This window comes from Lagopus muta, chromosome Z (assembly GCF_023343835.1).
Source record: "Lagopus muta isolate bLagMut1 chromosome Z, bLagMut1 primary, whole genome shotgun sequence".
NCBI classification, from domain to species: Eukaryota; Metazoa; Chordata; class Aves; order Galliformes; family Phasianidae; genus Lagopus; species Lagopus muta.
Window position 1 is genome coordinate 22811375 of NC_064472.1, and position 20821 is coordinate 22832195.

At 44.7% G+C, this 20821-nt stretch overlaps 2 protein-coding genes across 2 annotated transcripts; both read left to right on the top strand.

Moving 5' to 3' along the window:
- Nucleotides 1–3024: 3024 nt before the first annotated feature.
- On the top strand, nucleotides 3025–10544 carry CENPH (centromere protein H). Its single transcript, XM_048930697.1, has 9 exons — nucleotides 3025–3206; nucleotides 3315–3370; nucleotides 3630–3672; nucleotides 4074–4145; nucleotides 4836–4892; nucleotides 6805–6868; nucleotides 7140–7191; nucleotides 8156–8316; nucleotides 9748–10544. The coding sequence occupies exons 1-9, from the start codon at nucleotides 3106–3108 to the stop codon at nucleotides 9847–9849; spliced, it is 708 nt and encodes a 235-aa protein (XP_048786654.1). The 5' UTR covers nucleotides 3025–3105; the 3' UTR covers nucleotides 9850–10544.
- MRPS36 (mitochondrial ribosomal protein S36) lies at nucleotides 10526–19007 on the top strand. Its single transcript, XM_048930698.1, has 4 exons — nucleotides 10526–10737; nucleotides 11235–11298; nucleotides 16377–16579; nucleotides 17773–19007. The coding sequence occupies exons 1-4, from the start codon at nucleotides 10531–10533 to the stop codon at nucleotides 17788–17790; spliced, it is 492 nt and encodes a 163-aa protein (XP_048786655.1). The 5' UTR covers nucleotides 10526–10530; the 3' UTR covers nucleotides 17791–19007.
- Nucleotides 19008–20821: the final 1814 nt, after the last annotated feature.

Sequence of the window (20821 nt, forward strand, 5' to 3'; positions counted from 1 at the left end):
ATGGCAGTTCAGTAACTGTGCTCTACTTAGAGTTGTTTCAAAAGCATAGCAAATGGTTTCTGGTTTTGAAAACCATTTTCAAGCAAGAAGCTTCAGTTGACTGTACCACTCACATTGAAGTGATTGCAGTGGCACTGACGGCATTTTACCAAACTGAGCACTACTCCAGAAGTTTGTTGTTTTGATTTTTGGTTGGTTTTATGCTGTTGTTGGGTTTTACATGCAAGCTAGCTTAGCCTAATTGAAAAAGCCTTATTGGTTGTCATGGCTCTCACTAAGAAATGCTGATTTCCTGCTTCAGCTGCTCATGCTGGGACACAAACCACACTAAGGTGGCTGAGAACATCTTAGATGACTGTGCTATGGCAGTGAAGTTCATCCATTTAATGAATATTTAACAGGCGAGTGCAAGCCTGCATCTTCACAGACAAACAGCATGCAAAGATGCATGTCACGTTTTCCCAAACACACACAGAGGCTTTTTCCTGGATGCCCTGACAGGAATACAATTATCCATCTTACGTTAGTTTCACAAGAGTCCTTACCTACCAGTAAGCCTCCAAAGAAGGGGCTTAGGCTTTTCACAAGGCCTGAGAGAAGTGTAATGCAAGAGCAGCTTCTCAATTCACAAGCATAGGCCAATTGATTTTGTATTTTGAACAGCGGCACAGCAGGGAAGCTCATATCCTACTTACTCAGTTTTGAGTGCAGACAGGTCTAGTGAGACATGTTCAAAGATGAAGTTAATTTAAAGCAAACTGCAGTGACATATTGCACATTTGGCAGATGGAAACAGATAAGTATATTTCTTAAAAGTCTGTGTGTGTAGTTCCAGCTCCTGTCATAGGAAGGGTTAGGGGACAGAGCATGGAGCTCGAGAGTGTGCTTCAACAAGAAATGCCAGGGAGGGCCTGAGTTCCCTCTGTAGTTGTCTTGGCTGGGGGCACTTGATCTAGGCTCCACCTGTTCACCGCAGGCTTATATTATGCACTTGATCAATTAGCTAATTATAAAATGAGGCTTCTCCATGAAATACACTATTTGCTCTGTTTTTCTCTGCTGCCCGGCAGTAGAACCTGAGGGAATTGCATGAACTGCATCAGAGGTTAGGCAGGGTGTTACACACGAGCTCTGCGCCAGAGGGCGGCGGGCATTGGGACAGGCTACCCAGGGCAGCGCTTACGGCCCCCAGCTGCAGGGTTTAAGGAGCGCCCAGACACAGTTATCACAGCGCCCCCTGCCGATCGCGCCGCTGCACTGCAACGCGCCGGCCGCTCCTCAGAAGAGGGCAGGCGCTGCCGGGAGCCAATGTCGCGGCGGCAAGGCCGGCTCACGCTAAGCGTCGAGCCACAGTACTTTAAGCTTCCACAACTGCCATTCCAAGACCACAGAACTCCGACAGAGTGAGTACGGGCCGGCGGCCCCAGACAGCTTCGCAGCCCGCCGAGGAGGTGCTGCGGTCGCACGCTCGTCCGCTCCTCTCGCGCGGACCGCGGCAGAGAGCGGCGCAGCGGGGCGGCTTCCGAACTCCCGCGGCCGCCCCAAGTATCGTGCGGGCGAAGCCGACTCCTACTCTGCCGCGTCGTCCCCGTGTTGGGCGGGGAGCGCGGCTCCGCCGGTCAGGGGCCAGCCACCCCACCTCCTTCCCCCGGCCCTCCGCTCCCGGAGCAGCCGCAGCCTCGCATCCCCGTTCCACCGGCCCCGCTGAGTTGTCTTCTATTCTACAGTCTGCCGAGTCGGAGCCCGAGGGCACCGCCGGGTGCGCCTTGCAGTGTTATTACTCTGTACGTGCTCATATGAACTTCCTGCCATTGAACAAAGCTGAAGCTATGTGTGTTCTGAGCCAAGCCATTCTGACAGAGAAAGCTCTATTGTTTCTTAACATGGCACAATGCTCAGCCAGAAAAGAATGGTCAGTGTCACTGCGTTGTTCCTTGCTAGTAAGTACAAAGAGATAAACGTTCCACCAGTTGATTTTTTTTCCACTGTAACTCCTAATGCTTTCATGTCAGCCCAAATTTGCCAGATGGAAACAAAGAATCTGCAGGCCCTGGACTTTAGTTGTCCTCTCCCTCTACAGTTTCTAAGAAGAGCTTCAAAATTCACAGAGGTAAAGTTAAAAAGAGGTATTTGGTAAGAGTCCTGCAAGATGTAATACTTGATTGTGATAGCTTGTAAAAATGGTTCAAAACTCCCATTTGAGCACTGTGACATTTTATCAACTATTTGCTTTCAGTCACTGAGCCTAGCCCAGACCAAAGCAGAGCTGATACTGCAGGTGATCGCTAGATACCTGTTAAAAAGGTAGCAGCAACCTAACCCAGCTGATCACTGCTCAGTGTCTGAGCCACTGGCATGTCAAGCCTAGAGCTTGAGTGTGCTTGTTAAGGAAGTATTTCTTCCTCCTTGAGTAAACAAAGGCAACACTATTAGTTGACACGATGTTTTTGCCTAGGAGAAGGCCAATACTCAACACTGACTTACTGCAGGTAGATGAGCAACAGCAGTTTCTAGCAAAGTACCCGCTGGATTTATCCCCCTGGACTACGATATGGTTCACTTCCTCCACCCATGGCTGCTGCTGCTTTCTGCTTGGCAGGAGCTGCAGAGACTTCATCTTGCTTATTTGTTTGCAGGCAGTAAAGAACAAGCATGCCAGGAGCAAAAACTTCAGGACAGGCGTTATGACGCAGCTGCACTCTTTGCTCATCTGCGACCTCGCCCTGTCTCTCGTGGATTCCTTCTGTCAATTCCAGTAGTGTCAGCAACGAGTTTATATTTATTCTGTCTTACGTATTTCACTTCTAATAATAAAGATTGTTGTTTCCCGCTGCAACCTCGTCCCGTCTGTTCTGAGCTGCGGGTCCGCGGGCGGGAGCTGTGACTGACGGGCGGGCGGGCGGCAACGCTAAGCGAGCACCCGTGCGTCACGTATCGCTGGTTTTCCCCTGGCGGCAGTACCAGCGCCCTGCCTACAGACGCCGACGCTCCGCCCCGAGGAGAAGCGGGGCGCTGCCGCCATTGGCCGCGGTGCGCGGGCGGAAGTGCGCGCGGCCGGGCGGCTCGCGCTGGTTGACGGGAGCGCGGCTGTTTGAAGGAGAGGCAATGGCGGGACGGCTGTCGGAGTCTGTCGGGCCTGGGCCGGGCGCCGAGGCCGAGGATGCGGCCGATTCGAACGCGAAGCGGGATGTCCTGGAGCATTTCTGGTTCGTGCCGCGGGGCGGGGCGGGGCGGGAGCGCCGCGCGGACGGTGGTCTTGAGAGCGGCGCGCGGGAGGGCTAGCGGGCCTGACGGTGTCCTTCGCTCCATTGCAGCGTGAGGACGCATCTGAAGCAGCTGGCGATGGAGTTCAGCACCGCCTGCCCTCACAGTAAGCTGCCGCCGGGGTTCGCTCCCCCGCCCTATGGGGGCGTGAGCCGTTCCTGTCGCTTTTCATTCCCCCGCGTCCCTTTTCGCCTTCGGCACGTCCCTCGAGCTACAAATGGAAGCACTCGAAAGCCGAATCGTTCCTCTGGCGCAGCGGGCGGGCGGCGCGATGCGATGAGCGGGGAGGGGGGGCGCCGTGAGCCGCGCTCCGGCACAGCGCTCCGGCACGCCTGCGGCGCTGAACTGATGGTCTTGCTTTGCAGGTGAAGAGTGCAACAATGGTATGGAGTTAAGCTTCGTCGAAAGGTATGCGATTCCTTACGGTCAAACTTCTCGGTTCGGTTCCCAACCGTTCTGCAGTTAAAACACGCCAGAAATGCTCTTCTGGTTATCACTGCTTGGTAAGAACTCCTCGTGACGATCCTTACTTTGTAAGGGTTCGGTTAAAGCGAGTGAAGGAACTATGGCAAAGAGATATTTCTCTCCATCTTCTAGTATAGTTCTGTATCTGCCTTGATTCCTGCCATGTACATTTGCAGTCCTTCTGGTGATGGCTGGAATTCAGTAGCATATTTCACCATGTTAAAATATGAAACTTGAATAATTTTTAGCTTAGAGGAAAAACTCATTGCAGAGAGCAAGTAAAGAATTGGAGATTGCTTTTTAACTTCTTTGTTCTTTTCATGTTTGTTTGTTTTTTTTTTCAGTGGCAAAGAAAGTTTGGAAGAATTGGGGAAAGTAAAAACTGCCTTTGAAAGCAAAGCATTAGCCTTACGAAGGTAGATGGCTTTTCTTCCCATTTAGCTGGAGGCCTTCTGCTGCTTTATCTGTGTGCACATGCATGCACAATTGCATAATTCTAATTAAAATAGGATTTCAAAGTGATGTAGTGTGTGTTGCCAACATGAGAGATTTAACACCATTGAAACCCCAGGAACAAAAAGGCAGGTACCATGGGAAATAACAATAAATGAATAGAAACACATGCAAGCCTCTGAGATCCTGCAAAATTACAAAAAGGCAGTTTGTATGTATATCTAGAAACAAAGCTGTTGGTAGTATTTAACAAATTCCTATGAAAGGGTGGGGGGTGATAGTTTTGGGTCTCCTACGTTGCATGACTGTTCATTTGAATTCCTACCGTTGCCCAGCATCCCTCCTGCAGACTGGGACTAATGGTGTCTGAAGCATGTTTGTCAAGAGAGAAATGCATTGTTACTCCTACAAATGGTTGATTGATACACTTTTCTTGTCCTGAGAATGAAGCTTCAGTATTTAAGTTTGACATTTGAAAGTTACTGTTGTGGTTGTTTTGTTACTTTTTTTTTAATATGCATTTCCAATGCCAAAGTAGGTATAAATAGAACTTGGAAATCTCTTTTCTGCTATTTACCTAAATAATCTCTCAGTTGAAATCTCTGTTTCTGTCAGTGTTCATCAGAGATATGTTTCTTCTTTATACCACCCAGGATTCAGCTTACGGATGCTCTGAGAAAGAAAGTTAAACAAAATGATGGTTGCACACGGTAAGGTTTTTTGAGTTCAAGCTTAGCTTTCGCCTTTCTGATTTTCTCCCTACATATCCTAACAACTTCTTTATACTCTCCACAAGTTGCCTGTCCCTTTTTCCACAGGAAGTAGACACTCTTTTTCTCCTGGAGCCTCAGAAAAAGTTCCCTGTTCAACCATGCCAGTTTTCTTCCCTGCCAGTTACAGGAACAGCACAGGAAGACAGCCTGTTCCTGCACCTCTAAGACTTTTTTCTCAAGGAGCTCTGGCTTTCCTGGACCCCTTACCCTTCAGGACTGAATCCCAGGGATTCAGGGTCCTGAATACTTCAAAGTCTGCCCTCTGGAAGTCCAAAGTAGCAGTTTTGCTGGCCCCTTCCTGACTTCATGAAGAATGGAGAACTCTATTGTTTCATGATCACTCTCCAAGACAGCTCTCAACCTCCACACCTCCCACTAGTCCTTCCCTGTTCGTGAATAGCAGGTCTAGCAGGGTGCTTCCATAGTAGGTTCTCTTACCAGCTGTATCAGGAAGTTAACTTCCACACACTAGAAACTCAGACTGCTGTTTCTGCACTGTGTTATCTTTCCACCATATATCAGGGAACCTGAAGTCCCCCATGAGAGCAAGGGCTGGTGATCACACAGCTTCTGTCAGCTGCTCACAGAAAGCCTTATCTGTCTCTTCATCCTAGTTAAGCAGTCTATAACAGATCCCCCACCAGGATATCAACCTTGTTGGCCCTTCCCCAATCCTTGCCAATAGAGACTGAAGCTAATCTTTCCCAGCTCTGAGCTCAGCAACTTAAAAACACTCTCTAAGGCAGAGAGCCAGGCTGCTGCCCCTCTCCTTCCATACCTATCTCTTCTGAAAAGCTTATGGCCATCTACTGCAATACTCCAGTCATGGGAGCAATCCCACCATGTTTCCATAATGGAAACTAAGTCATAGTTTGCCTGCTGCCATTTGCCTCAGCCCCAGTCCCTGACCTTGGCCTCAGGGAGGCAGCACACTTTCCTACAGATAGAGTCTGGCCAATATATCGGGCCTTCCTTTTCCCTCAGACGGGAGTTGCCCATGACTACCCTTTTTTCCTTCTTGGCACAGGCAGTCTTGAGGCATGGAGTCGATTGCCTCACACTAGACAACCGCTGGGTGGACTTTCCACATGTCCTCACTCACCTCTCGAGATCCAGAGCCTCAAACTTATTATGTAGGAGTATCTGGGGAATTGAGGTAGGCAGGGACAGGGTTTGCCTGTAACACTGAGCTGGGATCTGATTCCATTCCTCCCTTGTCTCCTAGGTCCCCTCCCTCTGCCTAACACTGACAGGGAGGGGATCCACCACTGTTTGGGGTGTATCACCACAGTGCCTTTCTCACAGTTATGGCAGGGAGTTACTCCACCTCTCTATCTCCTGCTCACAGTCCCTGATGCTCCTCAACCTCTCCACCTGCTCCTTGAGTTCTGCCACCAGGCTGAGCAGATCTTATACGTGTTCACAGCTCATGCAGGTAGTATCCCTGCCACTCTAGCAGCAGCAGCAGGCTCTGACATTCCTTGCATCCACAGATCTGAACAGCCACATTCTTAGGCAGGCACTCCATCTGATCTCCATTACATCCCTGTAACAGGCCTGAACTGGAACTCCATCAGGAACTCCATCGCTTGTCATTCTCGAGTGCTTTGGCTTCCTTGTTTCACAGGCTTTATGACTCAAAGTATCAGACAAATTTAACTGAAACATTAGCAAAACTGGGTGGAAATAAGGAGACTATATAGTGCTTATAACTATATTTGGTATAGTACCCTTTATTTTGGTGTTAAGATAAATGGCCATTTTTTGATTAAATAACTTTGGTTAAAGCATTTATGTTGTTGACACATCATAATGGTCATAAATAATGTAACTTTATTTCCTTCATTAGACTAATTATGGAAAGAATGAAAGACATAATCAAGCTCAACTGCGAAATACTTCAAGCTCATCAGGTAAGAGTCGGTTGTACCTTCTGTTGCAGTTACACAGGCCTGCCAACTTCAGTACGGACAAAGGAACAGTTTCAAGGAATGCACAAGTCATTTGAAGTAGATATGTGGCCCAAATGTGGTTCCTAGGGTCATTAAAATTAGCAAAATGGTTACTTAATATCAATATGTGAAAATGTCTGCTTCTAAAGCTGCACTTAACTGTTTCTGCAGACTGAATTAGCATCATCAATATTTATAGGAGATAACAGTCCAGGATCTTTTTTTCTTTCAGCAAGCACATGTGATTAGAGAGAATTTGAATGACATTAGAAGGAGAAGATACCGTAAGTGTTTTATATATATTGGTTTTGTTTTATAATTAAAAATATGGTTCACATCTTAAACTGCTTCTTTAGAAATATTAAGTAACTATGAAATTCCCGATACAGTTATAAAAATTCTGAAGAGGGGTGTGTGAAGTATATAAAAATAAGCTTGTATGACATCTACATGAAAGTAAGACTGATAATTATATCAGTCAGATAGTAGGCCAGAGATACAAGAGTGTGCTAAAAAAATGGTGATGATGTTTCAATACTCAGTTCAAGCTCCCCAGCAGGTTACACTTTACTTACGAACTCAGATCAGTTCTTAGAGGCCTAAAGGATATTTTTTTTGTCAAATTGTACTTTTGTTAAATGTTTGTGAATTAGGAGTGAGTGGATTTACGTACAAAGAACTTGTGTAGTAGTATAGGTCTTGTTATTCAATATGCTTATTACAGTGGATCAAACTTAGATTTGAAATAACTTTTCAATAATATCTTGAGAAATAAGGGAAGGAATACTGGGTCGGGGCTTCCTGTTCATGCTTTCTATTTAAGAACTCTCCCTTATTCATCCTAACTTTTAGCCTAGTTTTCTAGAGGTAATATTACTGGTATTGTCCACGTGTGCCTTGTGTGACTTTTGAATTTGCTTTCCATCACATTTGAAAAAGGGAAAAAGATCTGAAATGCCTCTGTCTGTAAAATTGTGCCAAATGAAGACAGGGTGTGGGACAGGTGTTCAAATCAGCGTCCATGTCTGATGGAAATGCAGACAGTTTTGTTAGCTGCCAGGGAACCAGTCAGTGTATGTTGGTACCAGATACCCACAGCATTTGTTTCTTGTGGAAGGTGCGTTGGAGGAAAGGGATGGAATGAGTTTGATCTATTACAGTGGAATGTCTACAAGCAAGAAGCAGCTCTTTAGGTCTTCTGCCCACTAATCAATTTTTGAATGCTTTGTTTTCCTAATAATGGAACAGTTCTGAAACAGGCCGAAGAAGAGAAGGTGCTGCGAATTTCTACCACAATGAGGAAAAAAAAGGAAGTAGCAAGAATGAAAATCAATGAAAAGTTGAAGTTACTCCATAGGAATGTGCAGTATGAAAGGAAGGTGATTGTGTTAATTCAGAATATACTCCAGGTAATATTATAGCTTTCAGAAGCAGTTTGTAGTTTGCACTGCAAAAAGATAACTACTGAGTGTAACTTCAAACAAAATTGTGTTTTCTAAAATCTTTTTATAACAGCATCAAATTAAAAAAACTGCAGTAAGGCATATCTTATTGTTTTAAAAACCAGAAGTGTTGAATTATTAGGAGCTTGTATGGAATAATTACTTACAGAGTTTAGAAACAGTCTATCAATGTCCATCTCTCTGTTCCCTTAAAACTACATAAATAATGCATTTTCCAGAAGTGTGTCTGTCATGGCAGAGGCCATATTTCCTTACACTGTGAGTCATCCCTACACCCATCAAACCAGAATAAATAAGTAGGTCTTAAACCTGTCATACCAGTGAGCCAGACTGCTTCTAATTACATGTTGCCCTTCACAGTGTTGTGAAAGTGTTTTTAAATGTTTTCATCAGTGTTGCCTTCATGCTCTTGGTTACTCATCTGTCAGCTACTGCTGAATAGTCGTATTAGTAAATCTGGCTGGCAGATTTCCTGGAGTTTGGCATCATGCAAAGTAAGGTAGAAAACTGATACGAGATTGGAGTAGGAGGAGAGCTTCCTGCAACATCCTGTGCTTAGAGGGGCTCTACTAAAGCTTTGCTGCTGGCTGGTACTTGTCTTTTCACAGCATCACTTGCAACACCTTACTTTGCAGATCAGTGACCTAATTAATGCAGAGATGAGAGGCACAGTGAATTGCAGGAGCTATGAGTTTGTCTAATTAGTTATGGAAATGCAGTGAAGAATGCAGTTTCTTTAAATACACATGCGTGTTGAGGTGTTTAGATGGAAGACAGGATATAACCATTCTGTGAATTCATATGCTCAGAAGAATATCAAGAACAGAAAAAAAGCCACGTGTTTTTGTGTTGCATGCTTTGTCTACCAGTGGTTTGAAATGTGTTTCTTCTCACTAAGAATGGGAAATTGAATGTTTTAGTGTGTTCTGTGTTACATTTAACTAGTTCTATTTATGTTCTAAATGACAGAAATGGACAAGTCTTTTTGGTTAAATTTAAAAATTCCCATGTTCAATCCAGAATGGCAAAGTGAGAATGTTAGAAACTGTATCATTGTGTGTTAGGGCAAACTTTCTTTCATGTGGTTAAAAAGAAAAGTAAACAAACCTCTTAAATTGCTATCTTTAAAATAGGAATAGTGTGCCAGCACCAGCAGAAAATCTAAAGGGCTGTTTAGTTCGCTTGTTTTTTGCCCTTGTGTTGACAATAAGATCTCCTCCCTCCCCTAGTCCTGCCAGGCACTGAAAAAAATGCTTTCAGTGTCAAGGACTTCCAAATTTGGAAAGAAAAAAGCAGATAAAAAAGCCAACACTCCACCTTTTGATCCTTTTTTGAAGACATTTGTGGTTTTTAAACTATGGTTTTTCTGTCTTGCAGAATATCATAGTTGGATGCCAAGTCAACTGGACGAAAGATCCATCTTTAAAAGCAATTGTTCTACAGCTCGAGAACGATATCTCCATTCAGAATCTCTTGTAGTTGGCAAGATGGTTTTTAATTGTAGACTGTACTTACTTACTATATTGTATCTTATTTAGTGAAATTAGCCTTTCAATTTGAGATTTTAATCTTTCTGAAATTTCTCTTATCTACAGACCCAGGATGTAGCCGTGCCACTCACTTTTCCAAAATGATATTCTAACTTGGTAGGTAACAGATGTGACAATAACTATTGCATAGCTGACGAAAGGAGCTGAAGAGCTAGCTTGAGCTGTGCTATGCCAAGAACTCATTTCCCCATGAAATGCAGCAACAGTACAAGAAATAACCTGTGTGTTACGATCACTTAGGCAGAGGGGCTGTCGGTGCAGCCCTGCCACCAACCTGCACGGAGAGGTGCCCGCGTGGCCCTTTGCCACCAGGCTGTGGGCACCACGGCCCATGCAGAGCTCAGGCTGCACAACTTGGTCCTAACCTCATTTTAAGCTCTGGACGTTTTCTGTGTGCTCTGAAGTGTGTTTCTGCACTGCAAGGTGATTAGCTAGGTGGAGCACCCAGGAATTACATATAGTGCTGCTGCGGCGGTCCCACCTGGAAAACAGGACTGAGGTGGGAGGAGCGGCTTCGCGCGTGCGAGCAGCGCCCCACCTTCAACGCTGCCGTGCCTGACCTGTTCTCGATCGGCTAAACCTGTCTGCGTCTAACGGCCTAAATAAAGCGATGAGTTTCTGCTATGGCGAGGCGCCTGCTTTTCAAAAGGGCGGGGTCACCTCCCGCGGTCGCCCCGCCCGGCGCCCTGCGGCCCCGCCCGTTCTGCTCGCTCTGCCCGTGGGGCGGGGCGCGGCGCTGCCCCTCGTGCGGGCGGCGGTGCGTGCGGCGGGGGGCACCATGGGCAGCAAGATGGCGGCGGCCGCTCGGGTCGTGCAGGTACCGGCGCACTCCGCGAGGGCACGGCGGAAACAGTGCGGTGGCGGGGCCGGCAGCTTGGCGCGGCCGAGGGGGCCACGCTCGCGGCCGGCGGGGCCCGGAGAGGCCTGGGCCCGGGTTGCGGCGGGGAGGCCGGCGGTGTCCTTGGACTGGCGAGGGGGCGGGCGGCGGGGCCGGCCCGGAGCTGGTCCCGCGGTGCGCGGCGCTCTGTGAGCTGCTCGGGGCTCCCTAAGCCGCGCGGCGGTGGCCGAAGGAGGCGAAGGGAACGCGCCGCCCCTGTTGGGCCGCGAGGGCGGAGGAAGACCTTCAGAGGTGAAGTTCCTCCATGGCTGGAAGCGAAAAGGCGGCCGCTGAGGTGGTCAAGCTGGCAGTGCGCAGAGCAGCGGTATGGAGGGGCTGTATAACGGTGCGTGTCCCTTTGTATTACTGCGATGTTGGTGTTTGTCGGAAGTACACGTTATTCACCCTATTTTCTCTTCTGCCTTGTTACGTTGCAGGTAGTGAAGCCACATACTCCGCTGATTAAGTTCCCGGACAGAAAAAGCGGTCCCAGGCCTAAAAGTAAGTGTTTTGCCTGGGGATGCAGCAGGCCCAGATCTCGTTGCCTTACCAGTTATATACCAGAATGCACTTTCTGCTTCAGCCAAATGACTCCACTGATTCAGAGTAAAGTTTCTGAGAAAGGATTGTTTTACAGAATCATGGGGGTTGGAAGAGACTTCATGAGAAATCATGAGTCCAAAACCCTGCTAGAGCAGATACCTTGCAGCAGGTCAGACAAGTGTCCAGGTGGGTCTTGAATATCCCCATAGAAGAAGACTTCACAGCCTCCCTGGGCAGCCTGTTGTAGTTGCTCTGTCATCCTTACTGTAAAGAAGTTCTTTTGCATGTTAGTACAGAACTTTCTGTGTTCAAGTTTTAGGCCATTTCTCTTTGTCCTCTTGCCACGCCACAACGCCACCAAAAGAGCTTGGCCTCATCCATTTGCCTCCTACCTCCAATTAGATATTCATAAACTTTTACTGAGTTCCCCTGCAGTTTTCTTCTCACCAGACGGAACAAACCCAGGATACTCAGCCTTTCCTCGCACAGGCTTTTAATCATCTTTGTGGCCCTCCACTGGACTCCTTTTTTGAACTAGGGAGCCCAGAACTGGACACAGTAGTCTAAATGTGGCCTCACCAGGGCAGAGAAGAGGGAGAGAATTCCGTTCCTTAACCTGCTGGCCACATTCTTTCTAATGCACCCCAGGATATCATTGGCCTTCTTAGCAACTAGGGCTCAACTGCTGGTTCATGGCCAACCTGTTGTCTGCGACCCCCAGGTCCTTCTCTGCAGAGCTCCTTTCCAGTAGGTCACTCCTAACCTGTAATATGCATGAGATTATTCCTCACTGGGTGCAAGACTCTACACTTGCTTTGCTCTTGGTAAACCTTATCACGTTGCTCCCAACTCTCCAGTCTGTCCAGGTCTTGTTGAATGGCAGCACAGCCTTCCGCCATTCCTCCCAGTTTTGTATCATCAGCAAATTCCTCGAAGGTGGACTTTATCCCTTCGTCCAGGTCACTGATGAAGATGTTGAACAAGACTGGATCCAGCACTGGCCCCTGGAGAACACCGCTCTGTTACTGGCCTCCAACCACTCTGCACTACTGATACAGCCCTCAGAGCTCGGCTAGTCAACCAGTTCTCAATCCACCTCACTGTCCACTGATGTATCCCACATTTTTTAATTTTCATAATAAGGATGTTGTGGGAGACAGTGTCAAATGCCTTGCTGAAGTCAAGCTACACAACATCCATTGCTCTCTCCCCATCTATCCAGCCACTGATGACATCATAGAACATTATCACTTGGTCAAGCATGATTTCTCTTTGGTGAATCTATGTTGACTCCTCCTGATAACCTGCTCTTCCAATTGCTTGGAGATGGCATCCAGAAGAAGTTGTTCCATCACCTTTCTAGGGCAGAGGTGAGGCTGACTGGCCTGTAGTTTCTGCGATCCTCCTCCTCTCCCTTTCTGAAGACTGACATTGGCTATCCTCCAGTCTTCAGACACCTCTCCCATTTGCCAAGACCTTTCAAAAACAATAGAGAACAGTTCAGCAATCACCTCTGTCAGTTCTCAGCACGTGAGTGCAAGCTGTTGTGGGCCATAGGTGTGTGTTTTGTTGGATTCTGGCTAGGTGCTTTCTGACCAGATCCACCTTAACCTACAAAAACTCTTCCTTTCCCAGACTCTCTCTGTTACCTCCAGGGTATGGGATTCCTGAGGGCTAGTTTTAGCATTAGAGACTGAAGCAAAGAGGGCATTCAGAACCTCTGCCTTCTCACTATCCCCTTTTACCAGGGCACCGATCTCATTTATTAGGAGACCTACATTTTCCCTCATCTTCCTTCTACTGTTGACATACTTTAAAGAAATTTTTTTTGTTATCCTTTTCCTTGTCGGCAAGGTTTAATTTCAAGAGGGCCTTAGCCTTCTTCGTTGTATCCCTATGGGCCCTGGCAACATTCCTGTATTTATCCCAGGTGGACAGGCCCCTTTTCCACATTTAATTTTATATTTTCTTTCAGTTTATCCATGAGTTCCCCGCTTTTAGGTTGAAATGACTCTTTCATGTCTTCTCTACAACTGGAGGAATACAAATAATAATGCATGTCTATTTCTTCCATCTGTTCCTTGGTCAGACCCGATTCTTGAAGATTTCCTACTCACACAAAGTCCCTTTTTTGCATGTACTCATATTCCCCTGAGCTGGTTGTGCCAAGGTCAGCTTTAAGGATTCAGTGATGTTTGCAGAAATGTTGCATTTTCCTCATCTCTTCTTTTCTTGATTTTTGTGGTATTTAATGTTTGTTTTATTTTAAAACCTTGGTTGCGGGTGGCAGAGCTATCCCACTGTAAGTTTTAAGAAGGGTTTCCTGGTCTTATTAATCAGTGCTGAGAAAAAAAAATATTTCCATGGCCATCTTTGAGACATCAATCTATACCTATAGCTGCATTGATGTTTATAACAGTACTGAAGATGCTATATTTAGACATCAAAGCTATGTAAGCTGAATGTTGTTGTTTCTCTTTGGAGTCAACAAAGCATTTGAAACTAAAATAGCAAATGTCTTACTTAAATAGCAAATATCTTAGAAAGCTGTCTTACATTGCTCTCTCTTTTCTTTTCTTTTCTTTTCTTTTTTTTTATTTTATTTTTTTTCCTAATACTCAGGTCAAAAATTTTCAGCACCAGAATTATCTCCTGGAAGACTTCCTTAGACATCTAAAGATTCTTCTTTTTCTTTTTTTTTCCTAATGTTCAAATATTGATGGTTAAGAACATGAATTTTAAATTTGAGAAACTACTGCCTTCAGACTCCAAATTCTGTAAAACAATCTGAAGTGTGAAGTATGACTGTTCAGTAAAAAGAACATTTGGAAGCAACTTAGTACATGAGTAACTGTTCTATATATTTGTCATAGCATTATTACATCCGTAATGCAGCTGTAAGGCTAGTTTATCCATTTACACAAAGTATCTACAGTGCACATCAGTGCCACTTCTGTCATGCCTATGAACTAGTCAGGAACTATGTTTTGGGATAACTTTGTCATTCATACCGCCTCTCATGCTAGTGATCTGCTTTCTTAGAGGCATAAAAAGCGTGTTACTTACGTCTTGTTTATCTCTGCATCGGAAGAATTTTGCCACCATACACTTTTGTTCTATGATAGACCATTCAAAAATTGCAATCTGTCTATTTGCTCAAAGGCTGCAGCAGTAACTGTGTCTCACTATACCAAACGGCCAAACAGAACATTGCAGATCAAGGTTATGCTGTTAGAAACTCTGTGCTTGAAAGGCTAGTGAAATTCTTTTATGGTATTACTATTGCGGTATGCTATCAAACAGGGAAGGAAAAAAAGTGGTAGACAGTGATGAGCTAAAGCAACTGCAGCTTAGGTCTGATACTTTTCAATCCAGAGTTCTCATGTTTCTACTTGACTAATGCTTTTGTTCCAACTGTATATCAGACTTGAAACTATATGATAGAGGAGAATCTCAGGCAAATCTCTAAATGTTTTCATGGCGTATAAAACAAGCTTGGAAAAAGTTTCTCATTTTTCATGTATTTTATCTTTTGAAACAAAAACAGATTCTAGGCCCTACTAACCAAAACTGCATGAAATCTGGCAAACAGCTCTTCTTTCTGTTTTCCTTTTCTGTTCCCTTTGCCTCCACTCTGAAATTTTAGAATTTCATCATAATGGCATACCCTCTGTTCAGCTGGTGTGCCTGCTGATGGGCTCTCTTCCTCCTCACTCTATTTGAGACCTCCTTTACTGAACCAGCTGATCGATTTGTAGCTTTCAGGTACAGTTTTTTGACTGAGAACTTCTTGGTACACCTCTCAGTGACGTTTTTCTGTTTTCTGTTATATTTTTTGTTGCTTTTGTGGTTTTTTTGGGGGGGTGGGAATTTGTTTGTTTTTACCAACAGTGGCTGGATGACTTTGCTGCAGCTGGTTTTCATTCCTGTCCCAAATGACTCAGACATCCTATAGCTCTTCCTTTCTCTTTACCAATCTTGCTGGAGGCAGCAGGGAGAGGTGCAGACAGTATTGAGGCATCTTAACATCTTTGCTCAGTCTTGATGATGCTGGTTGTTGTATAATTTTGAGTCCTTCTGTTCCAGCCACTTAGATGTTGTGTTCTTCTTGATAATTTTTCAGAGGCACTGAGAAAAGCTTCCTGTGGAAGCATTCTGCTTTATCAGGTCTTTTAACTTTATATACAGAGGTCTTCAATACTTCTGATGTAAACATATAGCTATGGGACTCAGTCCTGCCTGGTATGGTAATTGTATTTGTGTTGTAAGACCTGACATGGAGGGACAGACCTGAGATCCAAAATGCTGATTTTTTGGTAACAGTGCCTGCTTGTTACCAGTTTTCTGTTCTCAAACTGGAGGCGGCTTCCCTCTTGCAAATTCCTTAAGACTTGCTCCTTGACCTCCCCTGTAAACTATTTAATATGTGCTACTTGGTCACTACATCTCATTAACAGTTTGATCGCTGTTACTCAATATGTGATCCTCATTCTGCACATTACTGACATAATTTGATACACTTCACTGTCTGTTGTATAATATTAAAAACAAGCGCAGAGTTGCATGTGTTGTGGTATGTCACTGTTGTGACATTCACCTTTCTGTAAGCCTCTAGCTCTTTTTCACCTGTCTTTCTTCACAGTTGCAGTAAACAAAAGCATCATCTCAGTGGACCTTAGTTATTCATCTTAATTGTCGTTCTGCATTACCCTCTCCACAACACAATTATGATACTGTATACTTTTTCTGCAAGAAAAACTTCCCACTTAAAAAAAAAAAAGCCTTTGTTAGGATATATACTGATTTCATTTTTCCTTCTATATTAACACTTCTTCCACTTGAATATACTATCTTTTAATTTCAGAATATTTTCATTGTGCTTTTGATGTATTTAGTAGGAGTAAAAACAGGTTATGATTAGTTGAGTATATTAATATCTGTTAGGACAAAAGTAATTGTCAATGACATATTTGCCACTCATCTAATTGTACAATATCATTACATTTCTTTACACTGCTTTTCAATCTGGGTTTCAGTACAGGAATCTCTACAAGCAAGTGTTCCATCACCTCATGCTTCAAATGCACAGGAGTCCATAGGAGGGAGACCACTGGCCTTTCAAAATATTTCACCTGTTAGTAGGGCACAAGGTGCACCAGACACTTCTGAATTAGCAAGAATCTTACCTCAAAAGTACAGAAGGAAACTTATGTCAGTTGAAGAGATTGAATATATTCAAGTAAGTCTCAGTAACTGTTGTGTGTTCTCTTATTTACCCAACATTCTTCTTACTTCTGCAGGTTCTTAAGGTTTCACGTAAGATAATACATTATAATTTTTTGTTAAGAAAAGCTTTTGCAGCTTTGATACACAGTACCAAAACTACAAATCCTTGAACCTTGAGGTTCGGAGCTCTTACTAATCAGTAGCTTGTGGTGTTGCCATGAGATCCAGATTTAAAGCAGAGGTAGACAGGTAGTGGTAAGTAGAGCCTACATTAAGCATAGTCACTTCTTGTTTTATAATAGATGTTTAATGTATAATGTGAATATGTTGGATGGCAGCACAGAATTCTGCTCGTGGACCAGCCCTTGCCAGGTGGCTGAAGCACAAAATTCATAAAAACTAGTTTGGAAAGTATTATGTAATGGGAAGTTAATTGTTGCACTTACAATTACTGGGAACATTTTAGCTAAGTTTGATGATAATATTTCCTGAAATATTTGCAGTGGCAGCATTACATGGGAAAGTCAAGGAAAAACTGCTTTTCTTCTGTAACAGTTTTGAAATGTAAACATTTTTACTTAAAAAGGGAGAATGCACAGAATTTGAAGAGCTAGACAGTAGCTTTGTTAAATGATAAGGACACTTAAAGGATAACAGTGTTAGTACAGAAAACCTATTTTTCAGCATGAAGTGGGTTGAGTATTTAAATGTGAAATAAAACGATCTCTTTCCTGTAGTTACATACATCTTTACTTCTTTACTTCCTTATTTTTTTATAAACCATGAGGCAAGTTGTAAAATAATTTCTGATTTCACATAAAGATTATAGCGGCTTACCTGGGCTTTGCTTTTAGTTTGCCCTTTGGAATTTGGGCAGTAAAACAAATTCTGAAACTACTACTACCGCTGTTTGTCTGACCTTTCTAAAGTGAGTGAAGTCGTATTTCTTCCAACTGAGAGAATAGGGAACATTTGCAAATATAGGTTGTAGAGGTTTTTATACTGTTTATATTGTTCCATATGGAAAACGAGCTGTTAATGATAATTTTTCTGACATGTAGCGTGTCCATTATAGATTAAAAATCAAAGTGTAAATAAGTTAAATCTAGGACTTGTTTGTTAATCTGTAACTGCAAAGGAAGATTGGATCTCAATTTCCCTTTCTTTTAGTGAAAAATAGTTAACTGTCTATTTTTTGCTTTGCAGCGTGGAGGTCCAGAATAAGTACAGAAGATAATTTGCTCACCACTGTTGAAGAAAGAAGTATGGTGTTCCATCATATAAGCTTTTCCTTAATATTATAAATAATAGTATACTGATAGTTTTAATAAAAACCCTACACAAAGGTGTAAAGGTTGGCACAATGCTATTAATTGGTGATGAGAGATTTTCTGTTGATAACTAATAGCAATTGATGGCTACATCGGTAGAATATTTTTCTAATTAGCCATTCTATGAATCTGGCAATAGAACAAACTGAGTTGCTTTATTTTCCTTGTTAACAGGTCTTCTCAGGGCTGGCTTCACAGGCACAGTCAGAGACTCATAGAATGGCTTTATTTGGCTGGAACCTTAAAGACCATCTATTTCCAACCCCATGCTGAGGGCAGGGTTGTCACCCATTAGATTAGGCTGCCCAGGGCCCCATCTAGTCTGGCCTTGAATACGTCCAAAAATTGGGGTGTTACACCTTCTCTGGAGGAACTCTTCCAGTGCCTTGCCTCCCCCCCTCCCAGGGAAAGAATTTATCCCTACTATCTAATCTGAATATCCCCTCTTTTAGTTTAGAACCATTTCCTGTCATCATCAGACTGTGTAAAAAGTCCTACTCTATCCTGTTTGTAATAAGCTCCCTTTAAATATTGGACAGCCACAATGGAGTCTCCCTGGAGCCATTTCCCGGCTGAACAAGCCCAATTGTCTCAGCCTTTCCTCATAGGAGAGGTCCTCTGATCCTCCTCATAATGCACTACAGCTGTGCTGCATCTTTTTGTGCTGGGGTCACCCGGCATGAATACAGTACTCCAGATGGGGCCTCAGAAGGGCAAAGCAGAGGGAAACAATCAATCACCTCCCACATCCTGCTGGCCGCCCTGCTTTTGATCCAGACCAGGATACATTTGGCCTTCCAAGCAGCAAGAACACATTGCTGGTTTGTGTCCAGCTTTTCATCTACCAGAACCCTGAAGTCCTTCTCTGCAGGGCTGCTCCCTGAACTCTCAGCAAATTTTTCTCCTTATCTGTGCACATATCAGTGCAATGTTTTGTTGAATCTCATTAGGTTCACATGAGCCTACTTCTTAAGCCTGTCCAGGTCCTGTTGGATGATATCTGTTCTGTCGTATGAACAGCACCACTCAGCATGGTATTGTCTGCAAATTTGCAGAGGATGTAATCAATCTGTCAATTAATTATGTCATTAATAAATCTGTTAAAGAGCACCAGTTTCAAGATGGAGTCGAAGGGAACACCACTCATCACTGGCCTCTTCTTGGACGTAGATCCATTGACAGTAACTCCCTGGCTGCAATTATCCAACCAACCAATTATTATCCACTGAATAGTTCACTCATCAAAACCACCTCAATTTAGAGATAAGGATGTGGTGTAGGACCCTGTCAAAGGCCTTGCACAAGCTCAGGCAGATGACATCAGTTGCTCTGTTGTCCACTGATGCCATCACTTCATTGTAGAAGGCCACTAGAAGGATAAGGCACATTCTACCCTTAATGGGGCTGAACTGGCTTTCCTAGATAATCTCATCTCACGTGTGTTGACAGACCTGTTCCATCATCTTCCCAGGCACAGAGGTGAGGCTTAATAGCCTAATGGCCTGTAGTTCCTTGGGTCTTCATTCCCTCTCTCACTTTCTTAAAAATGGGAGTCATTTCTCCAGTCACCAGGGACTTTGCCTACCAGTCATAACTTTTCCAGTATGCTGGAGAGTAGCTTAGAAACCATATCAGCCTGTTCCTTTAGGACTCCGACATCTGTGTTCCGTAGACTTGTACACATTCAGTCCCATAAGGTGGTCTTGGACCTGCTTTTCTCTTACAGTGGAAGGTATTTTGCTCCCCCAGTCTCTACCAAGAGGTTCAGAGATGTTAGAGACAAGGGGAAACCTGACTGCCAGTGAAGACTGAGGAAAATACCTCATTAAGTACCTTGGCCTTCTCCATGTCTATTGTAGCCAGTTCTCCCTTTTCATTTATCAGAGGGGGGAACAACTCTCCTTGGCCTGTCTTTTCTGACCAATGGACCTGCAGAACCCCTTCTTGTTATTCTTCAAATGCCTCATCAATTTTATTTTCATCTATCTTAATCCCACCTCTGTACATCTGCACAACATCCTTGTACTCTTCCCAGACAACCCATTTCTGCTTCTGCTTCCTGTACATGTCCTTCTTATCCCTCAGTTTGAACACCAGGTCCTTGCTCAGCCATGTCCATTTCCTACCTCCTCTGCCTGACTTCTTATGCTGGGGGATGGAGAGCTGTTATGCTCTCAGAAAGGTGTCTTTAAGAGCTGCCAGCTCTGTTCCCTTCCTACGCACCTAACAACAGTTTCACAGATCTCATCCAACAGCTTCTTGAGCAGAAGTTCACCCTCCTGAAGTTCAGGATCCCGACTGCTGTTTGTCAGGCCCCTGTTCCTACTGATCACAGACTCAGGCAGGCCATGTTCACTACAGCCCAAGTGCCTGCTGCCCTAACCTCTTTAATGAGCTCATCTGCATTGATGAGCACCTGGTCCATTCACTGCTGGTTGGTCTGTCCAACACGTGGGTCAGGAAGTTTCCTCCACACACTTCAGGAGTCTCCTGGAATGCCTGCAGTCCATCGTCCTGTTTCCCCAGCAGACACCTGGGCGGTTGAAATCCCCCATCAGGATGAGAGCCTTCTGTAGCAAGAAGGCCTCACGCACAGGCTCCCTTTGATCAGGCAGCCTGGAGTAGACCCTATGCAGCAGATGTCCTTCAATGGACCAGTTCCTGCTGCTGCCCACGAGCTCTCTGCCTGACCCTGGCTGTTCCTCGCAGGCAGCTCTCCATAATCTATTTCACAATCCACGTCCGGTTTTTAACGCAGAGCGCAATTCCCCACCCCTCCTTCCTTGTCTATCTCTTCTACAAACCACGCAGCCGTCTACTGCAGTATTGCAGTCGTGCCATTTGCCCAACCGCGAAGCGTTCTCCGCAGCTGACCGAGGTCTGATTCGCCGCAGTTCTACCGCGCCTGCGCGGCAGCCGGCCAT

Excerpts from the sequence above, each read along its gene's own strand:
- CENPH (XM_048930697.1), top strand. The coding sequence starts at position 3,106 with ATGGCGGGACGGCTGTCGGAGTCTGTCGGGCCTGGGCCGGGCGCCGAG. Across the intron at positions 3,207-3,314 it reads GATGTCCTGGAGCATTTCTG|CGTGAGGACGCATCTGAAGC; the intron begins GTTCGTGCCGCG and ends GCTCCATTGCAG. Across the intron at positions 8,317-9,747 it reads TAATTCAGAATATACTCCAG|AATATCATAGTTGGATGCCA; the intron begins GTAATATTATAG and ends TCTGTCTTGCAG.
- MRPS36 (XM_048930698.1), top strand. The coding sequence starts at position 10,531 with ATGAGTTTCTGCTATGGCGAGGCGCCTGCTTTTCAAAAGGGCGGGGTC. Across the intron at positions 10,738-11,234 it reads CGGCCGCTCGGGTCGTGCAG|GTAGTGAAGCCACATACTCC; the intron begins GTACCGGCGCAC and ends GTTACGTTGCAG. Across the intron at positions 11,299-16,376 it reads AAGCGGTCCCAGGCCTAAAA|TACAGGAATCTCTACAAGCA; the intron begins GTAAGTGTTTTG and ends TCTGGGTTTCAG.